Source organism: Cervus elaphus, chromosome 18, assembly GCF_910594005.1.
Source record: "Cervus elaphus chromosome 18, mCerEla1.1, whole genome shotgun sequence".
NCBI classification, from domain to species: domain Eukaryota; kingdom Metazoa; phylum Chordata; class Mammalia; order Artiodactyla; family Cervidae; genus Cervus; species Cervus elaphus.
In genome coordinates, this window is record NC_057832.1 from 123392003 (window position 1) to 123410723 (window position 18721).

The 18721-nt window shown below is 49.3% G+C and overlaps 1 protein-coding gene across 2 annotated transcripts in view; it reads left to right on the forward strand.

The window, feature by feature from the left end:
* UBE3C (ubiquitin protein ligase E3C) overlaps positions 1-18721 on the forward strand; it is a 118526-nt gene that overhangs the window by 74873 nt on the left and 24932 nt on the right. For both annotated transcript variants that reach the window (XM_043871654.1, XM_043871655.1), the window contains exons 18-19: positions 5871-6118; positions 18453-18665. In XM_043871654.1, coding sequence (XP_043727589.1) covers positions 5871-6118; positions 18453-18665 — 461 coding nt within the window. The remainder of the gene's footprint in view (positions 1-5870; positions 6119-18452; positions 18666-18721) is intronic.

Sequence of the window (18721 nt, forward strand, 5' to 3'; positions counted from 1 at the left end):
TAGTGGGCAAGATTTGTTACCTTGTTTTTCTGAAGAAGAAATGATAACAGGGTAAAATCAAAGTCCAGTTGACCCTTGAACAATGCAGGTTTGAACTTTGCAGGTCCACTTAGGCAGATTTTTTTTTTTTTCTTCAAGAAATACATTGCCAAACTTTTTGGAGATTTGTGACAATTTCAAAACACTGGCAGATAAAACTACTCAGTCTAGAACACTGAAAAAATTAAGAACTGTTTGTCATGAATGCATGAAGTATATGTAGATGCTAGTCTGTTGTATCATTTGTTGCCAAAATTATGCACAAATCTATTATAAGAAGTTAAAATGTATCAAAACTGATGGAAACATTCAGAACATGTGTGGGGCCCCCAGGAGCTGGGAGAAGTGGAAACAAGCCTGCAGGTGCCGTGGGGAATCGGAGCCGTGGGAACCCCCCGTCTGTCTGCAGTCCGCTCTGACGATTCCGGGGCCACCTCTGGTTGCTCCCGCCCGGAGCTCAGTGTGGTCATACGCTGACCCCTCACCTCCGCCTGAGCATGCCCCCTGCGGCAAACGGGATCCAGTGAGAAGTGCCCGTTGCACTTCCCTGTGTTTTCCATCATGGCTAGTGCAGTCCCACGAGTGTTGCTCATGGCGCTGGGCGTGCTCCTGGGGCGCAGGGAAGAGGCAGGACGCTCCTGGAAGATGTCCAGCTGTCTGGTCTGTGGGGACCACCCCTGCAAGACAGGGAATGCAGTGTGAGGACCACTGTCAAGGAAAGGAAATTTGTGAAGGTGTGGCGGCAGCTGCACACAGGCACAAAAGCTTTGCACTTCTTGTGACATCCCTTTTTATCTCGTATTGGAAGTGTGTTCAGGATTGCCATAAGAAAGGCATTTCTACAGACATGATTTGAGAAAAAGTGAAGTCCGTATGTATAATAACGTTTTTTTCTTCTATGCGTGCTTTTACTAATTCTGTTTAATTTCCAGTGACATTGGTGTAATTAAAAATTACTAAGCAATTGTGATGTGTTATTTTCATAATATTTTAAGTTTACATATTTTATTTATACAAAATTCAGATATGTTTTTAGTTAATTTACTTTTTCTGAAAAATTTTCAAGCTCAAAGTATATCCATATGTTTTGTTAAAGCTTTACATTTATCTTGGTTTAGTTGCTAAGTCGTGTCCAACTCTTGTGATCCCATGGACTGTAGCCTGCCAGGCTCCTCTGTCCATGGGATTCTCCAGGCAAGGATACTGGAGTGGGTTGCCATTTCCTTCTGCAACGTTTATCTTACATACCTTAAAATTTACTTTCTCTTATTAGTCGTAAAGAAGAAAAAAAAAATTTAGTAACCATGTTGCTTTAAAAATTGTCAAGAGTTTTCAAGAGAGCCTTAAAATTGTGAAGAGAACCCTAAAATTTGCTTCTAGTTTGTTCAAAATGGCATATTATGCTGCTCTTTCATACCTTATATGACAGCATGCAGCAAAAGGAAGGTGACAGAGCCGGAAAGGAAGAGCTGAACGCCAGGGAAGCGTGGCTTTATGAGTGTAGAAAGCAGTCTGGCTTTACAGCTGCCATGAGGACAGAGAAGCAGCGCTTGGCCCCCACGGGCAGCAGAGTGCCCCCTGTGCCGTCGGGACGGTCACTGAGCAGAAGGGACCGCTGCCTGGACAGGTTTCCAGCCGGACAGCGGTGCCTGTTCTGGGAAAGACCACCAGAAAGGGCAGTTACCAGGGCAGGTCCTGTGCGCGAGCGCTCGGGTTTGTGGTCAGTCTGTAAAGCTGCTCACCCTCAGCAGTCCATCCTCTGGTGGGATGGTGGGAGGGCCAGGACCCCAGAGCCCTTTTTCTGGATTGTTCTGTCAATGCCTGGTCCTTACCGTCAGGAAGCACCTGGTGGTTCAGAACGGCCTTCACGGGGGCTCTGACCTCAGGCGGTGCCCGTGGCCACCAGACCCCATGAAAGGACAGGAAGGTCTGCTGGCTCAGAGAGCACATCTCTAATGGAACCTCTAGGCTGGGGCCACGGGGACCTTCCGGGCTCTGTACGCACGGTTTTCCAAGGAAAGGCTCACCAGCAACGTGTCAGAGACCCCGACAGAGAGAGCGTCACGTGAGCTTGGGAGGCCCACAGCCTTGAAGATGCCATCCTTGCTGGAGAGCGAGCTGAGAACGTCCCCAGGTCAGGGGCGACACATTCCTGCTGGGGAGACGTCCGGACGCGTCATGTGATTTCACAGGACTTGCGGCTGAACCAGTTGGGGAAGGCATGGTGGGGGGGTGGGGACAGGCTTGGGGGGCCTTGGAGCAGGATGCGGGCAGCCAGAGGACGCCACGTGAGGGGAGCTCCCGGGGGACGACTGGGTGGGGACCACAGCCTCCAGCCCAGGCCTGACGACATCGAAGAGGCGCCAGGGAGGCGGCAGAGCTGGGGGACACTCGGCAGACCCCCAGGCAGCGCGCTGTGGTCATCGAGGACGGCTGCTGACCTGCGTCACACCGTGGGTCTTCCGGGGTATGGGCGCCGAGACTACAGCGAACAGTGGGCGTGGGGTGGGTGCTATACGGATGTGGGTGCAGAGAAGAGCACAGGCGCCGGGGCAGGAGCTCCGATGTGCCTCCATCACGTGAGGCCGAATGGGCCTGCCCCTCCTGCCCCTCCACCTCCCAGCTCAGCCACCCAGGGCAGCAAGACTGCCCCTCTGCCTGCTCCTCCCCCGCCCCAGCCCAGTGAGCCTGAAGACCGAGGGGGCAGGCTTCTGGAATGACCCACCTCCACTTCATGGTGAAGGATCGTCACGCCGCCCAGTAACACGTTCGCTGCTGTGAATGTGAGGTCTTCCTGTGAAAACCCGGTGTCTTTGTCTGTGAAGACACATAGACTTCAGTGTCTTCATCACCCTCCTCCTCGTCACCCGAGTATTCATCCTGCAGACCGTCGTGAGCAGGACTTGCAGGGAAGTGGACAGCCTGTGCTTTCAGAAGCAGGGAGTGAGTGATGCTGACCATAAAATTAATACCGTGTTAGCTTTCTTCCTGTTTTATGACTTGGCCTTCAGAGAGTTATATTACCAAACACTGTGCCTCTCTCTCTCATGATTGAGGAAACTGCTGATCACCTTATCATCACAGGTAAGGGATGTTTGAAACACGCAGCAGTGGTACCAGCCCTGAATGACGAACAGGACTGTAGCAGTGCGCACTGTAAACACTCCTCGGCATTCGTTCCTTCGTGTACAGGCTAGACTGCTGTGTAGCATATTCCTGATGCTTCATCAGCAGTGCCTGAGCCATCATACCCCTAAACAAATAGGCATTTCTTTTCCACATTGTTGTTCAGTCACTAAGTTGTGTCTGACTCTTTGTGACCCCATGGACTGCAGCACGCCAGGCTTCCCTGTCCCTTAGTATCTCCTAGAATTTGCTCTTCCCTGGTGGCTCAGATGATAAAGAATCTGCCTGCAGTGGTTTTTTTACCCAGGGTTTGATGCCTGGGTCAGGACGATCCCCTGGAGGAGGGCAACCCACTCTAGTACTTGCCTGGAGAATTCCATGGACGAGGAGCCTAGGATACTACAGCCCATAGGGTCGCAAGGAGCTGGACACGACTGAGCAACTGACACTCCTTCATGTTTTTCCATGTTTGGTATCAGGTGTTAGTGAGACATAGAGCATCTTCCGTGTTGTGTGTCGTATAAGACCGTGTTCTCGTGGGTACTACCAACAGCCCGCTGGTTGTTCTTGAAAGCAGATGGTATACACTTGAGGTGGCAGTAAATAAGTACAGTACTGTGAACGTATTCTCTCTTGCTTTTGACTTTTGTAATAACATTTTTCCTTTTCCTCGCTTACTTCCTTGTAAGAGTACAGTATGTAACTCGTATACCATATGAAACGTGCTGATTGACTGTTTGTGTTAATCAGTAAGAGAGGCAAAAGTTACACGTGGATTCTCAACTGTGTGGACCCCTGACTCCTGAATTGTTCAAGGGTCAATTTATAAGGGCCCCCCCAGTCTTACTCCATATGTGGGTGCTTTTAATTTGTCTTTTGAATCAAGAAGTGGCAAGAAGACCAGATTTGATTCTGTAAATATTGTGTTGTTGTGTCTTGTTGTTAACAGAAGTGAGCTTCGGGGAGCCACAGACCCTTAGTTCTAGCCAGAACTGCGAGGTGGCTTCTGTGGAGTCTCTGAGATAGACCCCTCCTCCCCCACCTGGAATGTCATTGCCAAGATTTGAGCCAGCAGTTAACGTGTGTACCTTGGTTGAGCATTTCCCAGTTACAAAACGTTTATTTACACTTAGAACTTTCAAAATCTAATGCTGTTAGCTGTTGACATTCAGTTCAAGAAATATTGTATATGATGAATGCTTATAGTTCATCCTTAAAGCTGAGTATTGAGAGGATAGATGTAAAGGTTGTGTTGCATCCATAGTTACCTGCTTAGAATTCTCTCTGAGAATGAATGTGTTTGGTAATTGTATTGCTCAAAATAGATGCAAATAGCATGTCTGTGGAATTCAGTCATCAGTGAAAAGTTCTTCATTTGAGTAAAGTTAGATTTTAAATAGTGTGTGTTAAATTACAGCCCTGCCCTTGACACTGTTTACTCCACGTCCTTGGATAAATAATTCACCGTCCCTGTCCTTTGTTTCGTCACAAGAGAATGGGCTGTTCTTACTGGAGACTGTTGGAGCGTTGGAGTGGTTACTGTGTGTGTGTGGTCCCTGGCGGGGGCTCCTGCCCGGGGTGGGACTCAGAGGTGGCTGCTCCTTAGGAGGCACGAGAGGACGAGAGAGGACGCGGCCCCCTGGCTAGGTGCAGGCGCAGCGCTCCTCCCGCCTGGCGGGGCAGGTGGCCCTCACGCAGGCGCGGTCAGGGGCACAGGCTCACACCCCAGGTCCTGGGGCCTTGACGCTGACACTTGCGCATCGCGCTATTGGGGTTCAGTGGACCCTGTGCTGGCGAAACCCCTTTCCATGCTCTCTCCTGGAGGTCCCCGGGCGCCCTGAGAAGCCTTGGGTCGGACGCATGTGAGCAACTGCACGCTGCCTGAGAGGTGGCCTTGGTGCAGACCTGCAGCCGGGCTTCCGCGCCCACCCCCTCTGTGCCGCCTGGGGGACACCAGCGGGAAACAATGCAGGAAGCGTCAGTTATGCAGCCAGACCTGCCTCCTCAGGGGTTAAGCCGGGCGGGACCTTTCTGACTTGTGGAGTTGTCTTTCATGGCCCATGTTTTGAAGCCCATACTGAAAACGGTTGCATTCGTTGCAAGTGAGTCTGGGGCCTGGTGTTCCTACTTCTGCGAGAGCTGTCCTTACGAGGACTGTGTACACGTGTGTCTCACATGTCAGGCAGACTTCAGCTTTGCAGCTTTTTAAAAAAATTGAATCTTGTGGCACATTATATAACCAAAAATTTTGCCCGTTTTTCAGCCAAATATTGTTTTATGTAGCTTCTGGCGTTCTGACTCTGTCACTCACTTCTTTCAGAATGTCTGTGTGATGCTAACTTCAGTGGCTTCTTTGTCTGTCTCTTTGCCTTCCTCGGTGACTTTCTGTTCCCGTGTTATCCTTAGGTCCTAACTCTGCCCGCTCCCCTCCTAGTGTTTGAGTCTGTTACTGTGGGGGGGGGGGTTTCATATATTCTCCTGAGCACCCCGTCCTGCCCCTGCCCACTCCTTTCTTGGTCAGAGTGAGGAGTCCGAGGGAAGCCCTGGTCAACCTAGCTCATTGTCTCAATGTTGTTGGTTTTTTTTAAGCCTTGCGTTAAAATTTAATATTCTTGCTCCCCTTCCCTAACTTCCTGTAATACCAACTTATTTTATTGCTTTTTAAAAAGATATTTTCTCCTCGCCCCACCCCCCTTTTTTAACAGAGCCTGACTTGAAAAAGCGGATCCGTGTGCACTTACTGAATGCGCACGGCCTGGACGAAGCCGGCATTGACGGTGGTGGTATTTTCAGAGAGTTTCTAAATGAACTACTGAAGTCAGGGTTTAACCCCAACCAGGGGTTCTTTAAGACCACTAACGAAGGGCTTCTGTACCCCAACCCAGCCGCTCAGATGCTTGTGGGCGATGCCTTTGCCAGACATTACTACTTCCTGGGCAGGATGCTTGGAAAGGTAATGTAAACTCAACGTGAATGTGGGTCTCTGACTGTGGGGTGCTGACTTTGTGTGTTTCTGTGTGGTTACTGTCTGTTTCCTTGAGGATCTTTATTCAGAATGGCTTACGTAATTTTGATGAACCTTGAATAGTGTTTTCTTTTATAACCACATTACATGCATACATACATTAAAAATTATTCGTGTAGGAGAAGGGGGAGGGGGCCGGAGGAGGAGGAGGTTAACCCGGGCAACTACAGTGGCAGCGGCGAAAAATTTAAAAAAAAAAATGTATGTGTGTAGAAAACAGAGAACACAGTTATGCACCGTGTTATTACCTGCTTGCATAGATAGTGTAGATACTTTAAGTCTTTTCACAGTTGCTCTTGTTGATAACTAGCATTAAAAGTGATTCTTGTAAAGTTCTATGAAGTGTTCAAAGTGCTGTGAGACAGAAGGCCGTAGTTATTCAGCATAAGTTAAATGTTTATGTTATATGCCGTTTCTTTTGACATTTGGCCCCTTAAGGATACTGCAGTAATGCTGCAGTAACCAGAATGTAATGGTGTGCACGTCTTGGCAAACATAGCTTACTTACCCTTTGTTGTAGATGAAAGGGAAATTTAATTGTATAACCTGGTGGAGGCTTCCTATTTAGTGATGCAACTTTGAAAGCACACGTTCCCATTGAAGTCGGGAGCAGGATAGTCGTTATCACTGAACTTGCCCAGCCCTGGCCTCAGTCTGTCCAGGCTGCTGCAGCAGGGTGCCGCAATCCGGGCAGCTTATACCCCACACAGATTGACTTCTCACAGCCCAGGGCCGGCCTCTGGGTCAGGGCACCATGTGTCCTGTTTGGTGCAGCCCCCATCCTGGGCCATAACCGGAGCCTGTGTCCTCACATGGTGCAAGGGCCCAGGGAGCCCCGTGGGGCTTCTCTGTAAGGGCACTAACAGTGTTCATGAGAGCCACACCCTCGTGACCTAAGCACCAGCGGCCGCATCTCCCAGCACTGTCACGTGGTGGGGTTGGGGGAAATCAGACCGCGGCGTAGCCCGCAGATGTGCCAGGCCTCGCCCACAGATGTGCAGTTTCTGTGTGGTTCTTTTATTTCTCCTGTCTGAGATTAAGTAGAGAGGAATGCCTGATGTTTAATCGCTGTCCACCACCTTTTTAGAGACGGACTGGATTGTAACACAGGGACAGGAATCAGTTCATCTTCTGAAGGTCAAAGGAGTGACCAGAGGCAACTCTGAAACTCAGGGCAGCAGACTATAGCCCCTGACCAAGCCTACCTCCTGTTTCATTGTTTAAGAAACTAACAAAGCTCTCCTGCAATCTGGCTGAACTGGCTGCTTTCCCCGTGGTGGGAGCAGGTGGGCAGTTTCCCTGGGGTCTGTGCTCTGGGGCCCATTCCCTCACCGGTCCATCAGCTGTGCAGTGGGGGCAGCCGGCAGCCCAGACACAAAGGCCAGTGTCTCCGTGGCGGGAAGCTGTCTCCCCGTGCCCTGGCTGTGTAGTCTCTGTCCTCAGCAAGTGCTGAGGTGACAGGTGTGCTGGTTTTAAGGAGGCCCCGTGGAAGCCTGAGGACAGCGGTCTCCAGAGGCGGGGACAGCAGCCAGCCCTGGCCCTGGTGCCCGGGTTCCTAGAGACACGTGTGAGGTCAGGTCTGCTGAGAACAGAAAACCCAGCCCTGGCGCTGGTGCCCGGGTTCCTGGAGACGCGTGTGAGGATGGAAAAGCGATACTGGATTCGTGAGCACACTTTTGTGTCCCAGGTGGTTTTTTTTTTACTTGTCATGTTTTTTTATTGAGATAGAATTTGCCAGCCATGCAGCTCACCCAGTTGAAAAGCACATGTGAGCAGCTTCAGTGCATTCATAGAGTAGCAGGGCCATCACGAGTTTAGGACATTTTCATCACTTGTATTAACTCCTCCCCCTTCCCCCCAAAGAAAATCTAGGTAGACGCCGGCCGACGTTCTGTCCTTTTTCTGCTCTCAATAAGTGTACCATTTGTCTCCTGTCGGCGTTCTTCTGCACGTGTCCTGTGAAGTGTATGCCTCTATGATTGGCTCCTCTCCCCGTTTTCAAGGGCCGTTCAGGTTGTGATGTGTCAGTACTGTGCTCCTGTTACTGCCAAGTGGTCCTCGGTCCTGTGACAACCACGTAATGTAACTGTCCCTCAGTCGTGGACCTGAAGGTTGTTCTGGGTGATGTTTTTAGGGGGCAGCATGATAGAAATGAGTTCTTCAGGTGCTTACGGGGGAAGGGGTGGGAGAGTTAAGGTCGATCGTGTCGGCCTCTCAGCAGGCCTGGCCCCCAGGGGATGAGAGAGGTTCTGGGGAAGAACGATGGGTGGGTGGGTGGGTGGATTGGTGTTCCCAGGTGTGGTGGCCGTCTTTGGTGAAGTGACCGTGGATGCAGAACCAGATGGGGGGGTGGTGGTTTGGGATCCTGGGAGACGCTGCAGAGAGCTGAGGAGCAGAAGCTGCGCCCTCCGGGGATGAGCGGTGGGCTGCCCTGGGCTGGGACGGGCTCTGCCCTGTGGGGTCTTTCCTGCATCGTGGCGTGGAGCAGGCCTGGGGCGGGGCTAGGCGCTGTGCTGTTAGATGAGGTGAGGGGCGGGGCCACTGGGGCGTCCCCACGGAGCACAGCGGGGAAGGCCACGGAGGAGGGGTCTCCGTCTGGAGGAGAGCGTAGCCCGGAGGAGGCTGAGCGGTGCGTTCAAGGCAGCTGTGGGGTTAGGGAGGTGGGCGCAGGGAGGGCACGGTTCTCCTGGCGGCAGGACACACAGCCTGGGGGACAGACCAAGCGGGAGCCCCGTGCAAGGATCCGTGTCCAGGGGTGGTGACCCAGTAGCTCTGTCATCCTTAAGTAATTTAGAGACTAGTGTTGCGATATAGTTTTCTATAAAAGTTAGTCAGAACTATAGTAAATTTCAACTTTATCATTAAATTCCTGTGTGGAGCGCATCTGTAGTCTGTTCCATGCGGTCCATGTTATCTTCAGCAGACCTCCGCTCTCCCCCTGGAGCTCCGTGGACAGAGTGGCCCGTTTGAGAAGCACCCTAATTAAAAATCAGGGCCTGCAGAGCAGACCATGCTCTTGTGACTTATTTGAAGTAACTGTTTTTGAAGTACAGTTCACATTCTATGAAATTCTGCCTTTTTAAGGAGTACAATTCAGTGATTTCTAGTATGTTCACTGAGTTGTACAGTCATCACCACTAAGATTTCAGAACAACATAGTGAAAAAGGAAACCTCGTGTTCATTAGCAATTATTCTCCTTCTTCTCCAGTCCTACCAGTCCTGGGCCACCACTAACCTACTTTTTGTCTCTGCGGTTTGCCTGTTCTAGACTTTTCATGTGAACGGAATCACACGACACGTGGCCATTCAGGACTGGCTTATTTGCCTTGGCGTAATGTTTTCAGGGTTCCTCCACGTGGTAGCAGATTATCAGTGCTTCATTCCTTTCTTGTCTGAGTAGTATGTCCTTGTGTGAGGAAATACCAGTTTATCAGTTCATTATTTCATGGAGGTTCAGGTTGTTTCCACTCTTGGCTCTTATGAGTAATTCTGTTGTGAACATTCACGTACAAGGTTTTGTGTGGACATTGTTTGCGTGTTTTGTTGCGTGTGGATGTCTGACCGTCCTGGCACTCTTGCTGACAGTCAGTTGACCATGCCTGTGAGGGTTTGTTTCTACTCTGTTCCGTTCCTCTCTGTGTCCAGCCTTCCACCAGTGTGACCCTGTTGTGATTGTGTGTGCACACTGACGACAGAGGTGATGGAGCCCCAGACCTAACGAAGCAGAGACTGAGTCCTAGTTATAAAACTGCCCCTTAGTCACATCTCTTTGAGATGCATCATTACAGGCCCGGTTATGATTTATTTGTTCAGATTCCGAACGTTGCTGTTTTAATAACCAACATTAAGTGTTCTTCAGCGTTAGTGATGGGCTTCCACTTGACCGTTTGGACAGGAAGTTTTCCTCAGGCTCACCCATTTCAGTGGCAGGTTTCAGGCAGTGACCTGATGTTTAGGTTCCTTAGCGTGAGTTTCAGACAGATCACTTTCCTACCATAGTTCATTTAAGGCACAGTGTATTGCTCCCGCCTGGAGCCATGAGTGGTCCTGGGATCAGCGCGCAGACCACCTCCCCTGTCCACGGCCCCTCTCCACCCCGCCTCAGCTCCCTCCCAGGGATGGTTTCATAACTCATTGCCCAAAAATCTGAAGTGATGTGCTGTCATTGTTTCTATGAAGATGAGCCTTGATTTTGCTAGGCTAACCTGAAAAGCGCCCTAAATGCTGTGGTTCTCATACCATGCAATGCCAGACAGCAGAGTGATTTCATGTGCATGAATTCAGTCTTACTACAATTCTGTGTGCTTTTCCTTCCTGAATGTGAGACTTGTCCCTTCTTGATCAGCAGGCGGTCCTGGCTGGCTGGAGCTTTGAGGTCCAACACTCGACCGCTCTCTGTGTCTGCATAGTGACGCTGCTGACGTGTGTGTGTGTGTGTCTGCATAGTGACGCTGCTCACGTGTGTGTCTGCATAGTGACGCTGCTCACGTGTGTGTGTATGTGTCTGCATAGTGACGCTGCTCACACGTGTGTGTGTGCATAGTGACGCTGCTCACGTGTGTGTGTGTCTGTGTCTGCATAGTGGCGCTGCTCACGTGTGTGTGTGTGTCTGTGTCTGCATAGTGACTCTGCTCACGCGTGTGTGTGTGCATAGTGACGCTGCTCACGTGTGTGTGTGTGTGTCTATGTCTGCATAGTGACACTGCTCACGTGTGTGTGTGTGTCTGTGTCTGCATAGTGACTCTGCTCACGTGTGTGTGTGTGTCCTGCATAGTGACTCTGCTCACGTGTGTGTGTGTGTGCATAGTGACGCTGCTCACGTGTGTGTGTGTGTCTGCATAGTGACTCTGCTCACGCGTGTGTGTGTGCATAGTGACGCTGCTCACGTGTGTGTGTGTCTGTGTCTGCATAGTGACGCTGCTCACGTGTGTGTGTATGTCTGTGTCTGCATAGTGACTCTGCTCACGTGTGTGTGTGTGTCCTGCATAGTGACTCTTCTCACGCGTGTGTGTGTGCATAGTGACGCTGCTCACGTGTGTGTGTGTGTCTGCATAGTGACTCTGCTCACGCGTGTGTGTGTGCATAGTGACGCTGCTCACGTGTGTGTGTGTGTCTGTGTCTGCATAGTGATACTGCTCACGTGTGTGTGTGTCTGTGTCTGCATAGTGACTCTGCTCACGTGTGTGTGTGTGTCCTGCATAGTGACGCTGCTCACGTGTGTGTGTCTGTGTCTGCATAGTGACACTGCTCACGTGTGTGTGTGTGTGTCTGCATAGTGACTCTGCTCACGTGTGTGTGTGTGTCCTGCATAGTGACGCTGCTCACGTGTGTGTGCATAGTGATGCTGCTCACGTGTGTGTGTCTGTATAGTGACACTGCTCACATGTGTGTCTGCATAGTGACGCTGCTCACGTGTGTGTGTGTGTCTGCATAGTGATGCTGCTCACGTGTGTGTGTGTGTCTGCATAGTGACGCTTGCGTGTGTGTGCACACGTGCATAGTGGCACTATTCACATGTGTGTGCGTGCGCGCATAGTGATGCTGCTCACGTGTGTGTGTGTCTGCATAGTGACGCTTGCGTGTGTGTGCACGCGTGCATAGTGGCACTATTCACGTGTGTGTGTGCGCGCATAGTGACGCTGCTCACGTGTGTGTGTCTGCATAGTGACGCTGCTCACATGTGTGTGTCTGCATAGTGATGCTGCTCACGCGCGCGCACGGGCATAGTGGTGCTACTTGTGTGGGAGCCGCCCTGAGGACACATCTGCTGGGAAGCTGCAGATCCAAACGGGAGCAGACCCTCTTACTCCTATGTTCCGAATGTATCAGCTCTGTAAACCAGATTCAGGTCCTAAAGATGAAGTGTGTATAAATTCTGTCTTAATAAAGATCTTGAAATAATAAAGTTTAGACAAAAGCAAGAACAAAACTATAGTTGTTTGAGAATGGTACTTAATTTAGTTCCTCATTTTACAGATTTTACTTGTATAATTTTCTGCAAGGGAACTGCTGAGGGAGCACTAGTTTCTAAAACATATCTGACTATAAATGGTTAAATTTGTACCAACATGTTAAAAATTGTCCAGATTTAAGTGAGTGTAATAGTATAGAACTAATAGTGTGGTATCTGAACATTAAATCTTTAAGAGAAGAAAATTGTCTATTGATTGATTATGATATTTATTGGGTCATAATGTATTTAAATTTTCTTTAATGCATATGTTAGTGATTGTTTACTGTGATGAAGTGCAGTGAGGTCCTCAGGAGCACTCCTGCATAGGAAGAATTACCTCATGTCACTGGTCACTTCTCGCTAAAAGTTCCATTAGCAGATGATTCCTGCTCTGGTGTGGGTTGTGATTGCATTTTATCGCCTGTAAATCAGACTCTGGACAGGGAATAAATAAACAGTTCAAGGATGTGGTAATGTCATCTTGAACTTTTTTAAACAGATAGAAGCACCTATGTCCATTTAAGCCAATTAAGTTCAGAATATTTATTGGAGGAAATCTTTTATCATATTTGTATTCTACTTGGAATTTTTTTTTTTCCTTGCTTTGGAATATTGATATTATTGGAACAGAATGCCTATAAATCAGGTTGTTTGATAATATCTTGGTCATATATTTCAAATTTTTAATTAACAGATGGTAAAACTTCAACATAGTTTATAATTTTGTATTTGAGTGGAATTCAGTCTACACTTAATGAATCATAGAGTGTAGTATTGGCAGTTAACAGTTTATCCTGAGATTTTTGAGAGTTGGGAAAATTTATTTTTGTATTCATTAGAATCCTTTTATAGAATGCTCACTGAATTTGCTGAGGCTTTGAAACTGTCGGCTGGGGTGAATACTTACTAGCATTTATGTTACTTTGGTCCTTAAATGACAAAGCTTCTGTTTTATAACATCTTGTTTAGAACTCTTCAACTCAATAAGGGTCAGCATAGTTGAGCTGCTTCATCTGATTGAGCTCTGAAGTTAAGGTATCTTTCCCTTAGGTTTTTTAAAACATACCATTCAGCAAGTAGTTGATCATTCTGTGCTAAGCACAAGTCTTCCAATCAAGACTTGCATGTTGAGACTCTCTAATGTTAAGACTCTCTTTATTTAGAGGTCAGAGGATTTGAGAAGCAGGCTTTCTCTGAATCTCCCAGTTAATTAACCACAGGGATGATTCACCATGCGTTTCCTATTGTTGACATTCAACTTTTTTGAGAAACAGAAAAATCAAAGATCATAATTAACAAATATGTAAAACTTATAATTTAAAAGTGATTACTTATTTGACCCTATCCCTTCGGAGAACTGTACTGCTTTTATAGCATTCGACTCACAATTTATATTCTTTTCCATTAAAAGCAACGCGTTCCCAAATCTGGAGATTATCTCTCTTCCTAGTTAAGGTCATAGTTTTCTATGCAAGTTTGTTTCTTCAAAATTACACATGAAGTTAAAATGGTCTTATTGTACAGTAAAAATGGCCAGTGTATGCCAGAATTCAGTTGATTTCAGTACCTAAAAGTATTATTGAAGTTTTAGCTATTCTGAGATATTCAGAATATCTTTCTGCCCCTGCATAAGTAGATTTTGCTTTCCATTTGAGATATCCCTTGTCACATTTTAAAAAACTTTTCTTTATTTAAAAAAAAATACTTTTTTTGGCTGTGCTGGTCTGCAAGGACTTCCCCAGTTGGGACGGGCGGGGGGCTCCCTCCGGCTGCGGTGTGTGGGCTTCTCCCTGCAGTGGCTTCTCTGGTTGTGGACAGGCTCTAGGGCGTCAGTAGTGTCCTGGCTCAGGCTGAGTGGTTCCAGTGCGTGGACTTCCTTCTCACACTTTTAAGCCTTCCCACACACTAGTTTAACATGGGTCAGTGTTACACTAGGGCTGTTTTTCTAAGTCATGCTAGATTCTCACCGGGAAAATTAGGAGCACCGACTTCTGCTGGTGCTGCTTAAAGTGTACTGCATGTCTTTCCTTGGGCTTTATTTGTGCAATAAGGACAGTAATTATCTAAAAAATAAATAAAATCACCCTATTTAAATCCTTCTACACATTTCAATAGTCGCTTTTGGGACTTCCTGGTGGTCCAGTGTGTTAAGACTCCCTGTTCCCAATGCAGGGGGCCTGGGTTCGATCCCTGGTCAGGAAACTAGACCCCACGTGCCACAGCAAAGACCCAGCACAGCCAAATAAATACATTTTAAAGATAAATGAATAGTCATTGTGAAAAGTGAGCCAGGTGAAGATGTGTATTGCTGCTGCTGTTCCTCGAATCGGGGTAACTTCTCTGGGAGGCGGCAGGGGGCTGCTGAGCTCCTCCGTGAGTGAGACAGACCAGGCAGGGTCTCCTGGTTCCACTGCTGGGGTCAGACGAGGTCTGCAGGCCTCCTGGCCTCTGCTGGTGTGGGTGGCCACAGGCAGCAGGAACTCAGGCAGAGCACCGTCAGAGGTGCCCCGGGGCTGGGTGGCTCACCCAGAGGTGCGTGTGGCTACAGAAAAGGCCTCCCAAGAGTTCTGGGCTGGGGGTGCAGGAGGTGGGGAAGTGACAGCCCAGAGCTCAAGGTTTCTGCTGGTGGGGGGCAGGGGCGGTGGGTGAAATGTTCAAAACTCAGTTGGAGGGTGACGGCCGCACAGCTGTGTGAATATACCAGTACTGACTTCTCATGAGTGGAAATGGGACGTGACTTTTCTATCACCTGGTGGGCAGAGCAGCCTCGGGGGAGCCTGAGCCAGGAGGAGCGGCCGGGAGTGGGCACTTGCTGGGCAGTGGCTGTGCACCCAGGTGGGTTTCCCGATGCCCAGTGAGAGAACCGGCTTGGAGGCGTGATCTCTCTTCTCCCACCCACCCAGCATCCTCAGAGGTTTTCAGAAGTGAACGGGCTGTTTTCAGAAATAAAGCTGTCAAACCCTCGGTGCAGATTACCAGTTGCAATGACTGAGTAAGTCTCTCCTTGGCTTCCAGGGCTGGTGGGACGCCTTGTCCTCCTGGGTGGTGAGGGGGCAGGGAAGGCCCAACACATAGCACGCCCTCCTCACTGAGCGTCAGGCAGCCACGTGGACAGAGCTAAAGGAGTAAGCAGTTAGGACTTGAAGCGAATCTCCATGTGTGTAATTTTGACAACCTGAAATGTCTCAAAAGAGAATAAATGGTTTTTTGCAAACCAGTCTGTGAATGCAGAATTCCATCCTGCCAATAGAGGCCCCCACACACAGCGGGCACTCACTCTCTGCGCTCAGTGACTGGGCACCATCAGTGCATTTGCGGTGCGCTTGCTCACGGCCAGGAGCACCCCCTGCCCTGCAGGAGCCTCATCCTGAGAGTCCGCAGCAGCCCAGTCAGAGAGCACGGCTTTCAGCTCGCCGTTATTTCTTCTGAGACACAACTGCTAAATTAAATAGCATATTAGTATCAGCTTACATCCTTATTTTACATATCTTTAATTTTGTAGACTCCAAGGTTAGCTTGATCTAAAATAATTAAATTATTATCTCCTTGTTCAATTAGAGTGGCCTTGAAACAGGACATCTCTGATATAGTTTTTAGATTAAGTTATAAATGTTCACTTTAGAACTACCTGAAGATTGATAGAGATGCATTTGAAAAGCATTATTTTTTTTATTGATTCTTAATGTAGTAAATTACTGAAGTTATTTGGCAGCAAACAGAACCAGCCTGAGATGCAGCTCACACCGCCCGTCCAGGCAGGGCCACAGTTTGCATTAATTGCATGGTGACTGCACTCACTTATATTAAAAGGCTTCTACCATAATTAATCCTTTTTATTTCAGATCATTTTGGCACAATTTCTAGCTATAAACACTCATAAAAGACAGACAGTTGAAAAATACGGTACAGGTTTTCTCCATATACCTATTGCTATGTTTTCATGACAAGCGGTTATTGATACGCTTCTAGGAACAAGTGTGCAGTGGACTGAGGATTGAGGCCAATATGAAAAATGCTAAGTGGATTATTTTGCATAAAAAATTGGCAGTTTTTGAAGTTGTATAATTAACCTGTGTTTAGGAAATACCTTGATTTATGCTTACATTTGTATCTCAGTTGCATACATTATGGAAATTTAATTTATAATCCATTTAGCTGATGCAGTCACAGTTTTTAGTGCTATCATTTATTAGTGCTTGTATATTAAATGCTCTAAAGGTTTAAACCTGCCGCGTGTAAAAAATTATACCTGTGCATTTACATTTTATGAGTCACAGTGGAGTTTCTGTTTAAAATTCAGGTAGCTCTGATGGATTGAGTGGACTTCACAAGTTTATTGTTACTAATGCAGGAATGGCAAACAATGACCTTCCATACTCAACACACCCGATGATTTACTCTCTGAGTTTACTCACAGACCACCGTACAAATGAGGCTTTTCTCGACACCTGGGATCAGTCTTGTCGTCTCTGCAGAATGCTCCTTAGCTTTGACGGCATCATTCATTAGAAGTAATGGGGTTCCTAAGTGGGCCAGGTTAATAGTATTGGCCATTCTTAACTTGAGGCAAAGCCTGGCTTCTCAAAACAGCCCTTCTTTACATCATCAGGAGAGACCTAAGTGCCAGTTGCCATTTTATTACTCATTCTCTCATTAAGAAAGCCTTTTTTGCCTTCTTTTCAGAACTAATTGAGTAATCATCAGTCTTCAAATCAGAAAGAGAAGTGCAGGGACATAGCTGGAGGGGGAGCGGGTGAGCCTGAACTCCAAGTGTGGTGACCGCCTTCAGGGAGGTGGTGTCCGGGAGCCCACGCAGTGCCCTCTGGACGTTTGCCTCTGGGAGGACGTTAGCCTCTGGGAGGACTTTCTCTTCTGGGGGACATTCCATGGCTGTTTTGTAGTCTGCTCCAGTCACATCAGTGGGTGAGAGTTAACGTGGGTTTCAGAGGGTATCTGAGCCTAACGTGAGTGTGTAAGGTTGGTGCATTTAAGGGTCATGATTGTAGACTGCCCCGCGTGTGAGACGGTTGTCCAGGGGTGCAGCAGTGCTGGCCGCGTGCGCATGGAAGGGCCCCTCCCGGGTGGGCTGGGGCACAAGGCTGCCGACATGTGGGGGCGGGGGCGGGGGGGCAGGGCGGAAGTGACGTCACACGTCCGTCTCTTGAGCCCTGGGCTTAGCATTTGGCGGGCATGGGGCGCGACCTCTCTGCGGGAAGAGCGGCTGTGGTCACTGAGCTAAGAATGCTGCCTTCTCCCCGTGTGATGGTTGAAAAAAAATCTAAAGAAGAATCATCTTCCTTGACATCGGAAAGGACACGAAACCCGACTCTGGCACATAGTGCCCACGCCCTCGCGCTTTGGCTCCACCCAGAGGGGAGGGGCGGCCACCCAGGCGCCGGCCCGCCTGCCACTATGGGCAGAACTGCGACCCCAGGAAGATTCGCTCTGAGTCCTATTGTCCTGTACCTGTGAGAGAAAGTGAAAGTGATAGTCGCTTAGTCACTCTCTGTGACTCCATGGACTGTAGCCCGCCTGGCTTCTCTGTCCGTGGAATTCTTCTGGTAAGAATACTGGAGTGGCAACTGTTACCTTCTCCTGGGGATCTTCCCAGCCCAGGGATTGAACCCGGGTCTCCTGCATCACAGGCAGACTCTTTACTGCTGAGGCACCAGGGAAGCCCTGTCCCTGTGAGTGTGACCTTATTTGGAAAGACGTCTTTGCATATGTAAGCGAGCTCAGCGGAGGTCATCCTGGGTGGAGTGAGTCCCAGGATCCAGTGACTGGCGTCTACATCAGAGGCAGGAAGGCAGGGTGGCGGCACAGAGCAGATTGAGGGGGAGCAGCCCCGCAGAGGCTGGGGAGCCGGCAGCCCTGCAGCTGGCAGGACCTTCCCAGAGAGCGTGACCTGCTGGTTACACCTGGGTTCAGACCTTTCCAGACTGTTGTTTGAAGCCACTGGTCAGTGCACTTATCACAGCAGCCCCGGGAGACTGATCCACCTGCAGAGCTTCACAGACACGCTCGGCAGGGTCTTGTCACGTGAGGAGGTGGCCCTTAAAGGCCGCCGCCACACTTGGGCCCTCAGGTCCTCCGCCGTCTGCTGTAGGGCCCTCTGCGCGCTGTGTGTATGAACGCCTGCACCGCGGGCGGGCACATGGTGAAGCTTGTCATCCTCGTACGCCTGGGGCAGAGGGGTCTGCTGTCTCAGGGTCTGTGGGGACCAGGCTGAACATTCCGTCTCTTACTTGTAGGAAGGATGAGAGGCGGCCCTGTGAAATGCTAACCGGTGGTCCCTGCTTCGTTCAAAGGCTCTCTATGAGAACATGCTGGTGGAGCTGCCCTTCGCCGGCTTCTTCCTGTCCAAGCTGCTGGGGACCAGCGCGGATGTGGACATCCACCACCTGGCGTCCCTAGACCCCGAGGTGTACAGAAACCTGCTTTTCCTCAAGAGCTACGAGGGCGACGTGGAGGAGCTGGGGCTGAACTTCACGGTGGTGAACAACGACCTCGGCGAGGCGCAGGCAAGTGGCGCTGGGGCTCCCGCACCCGCCCGTGTCCTGCTGCGTGCGCACGCTGG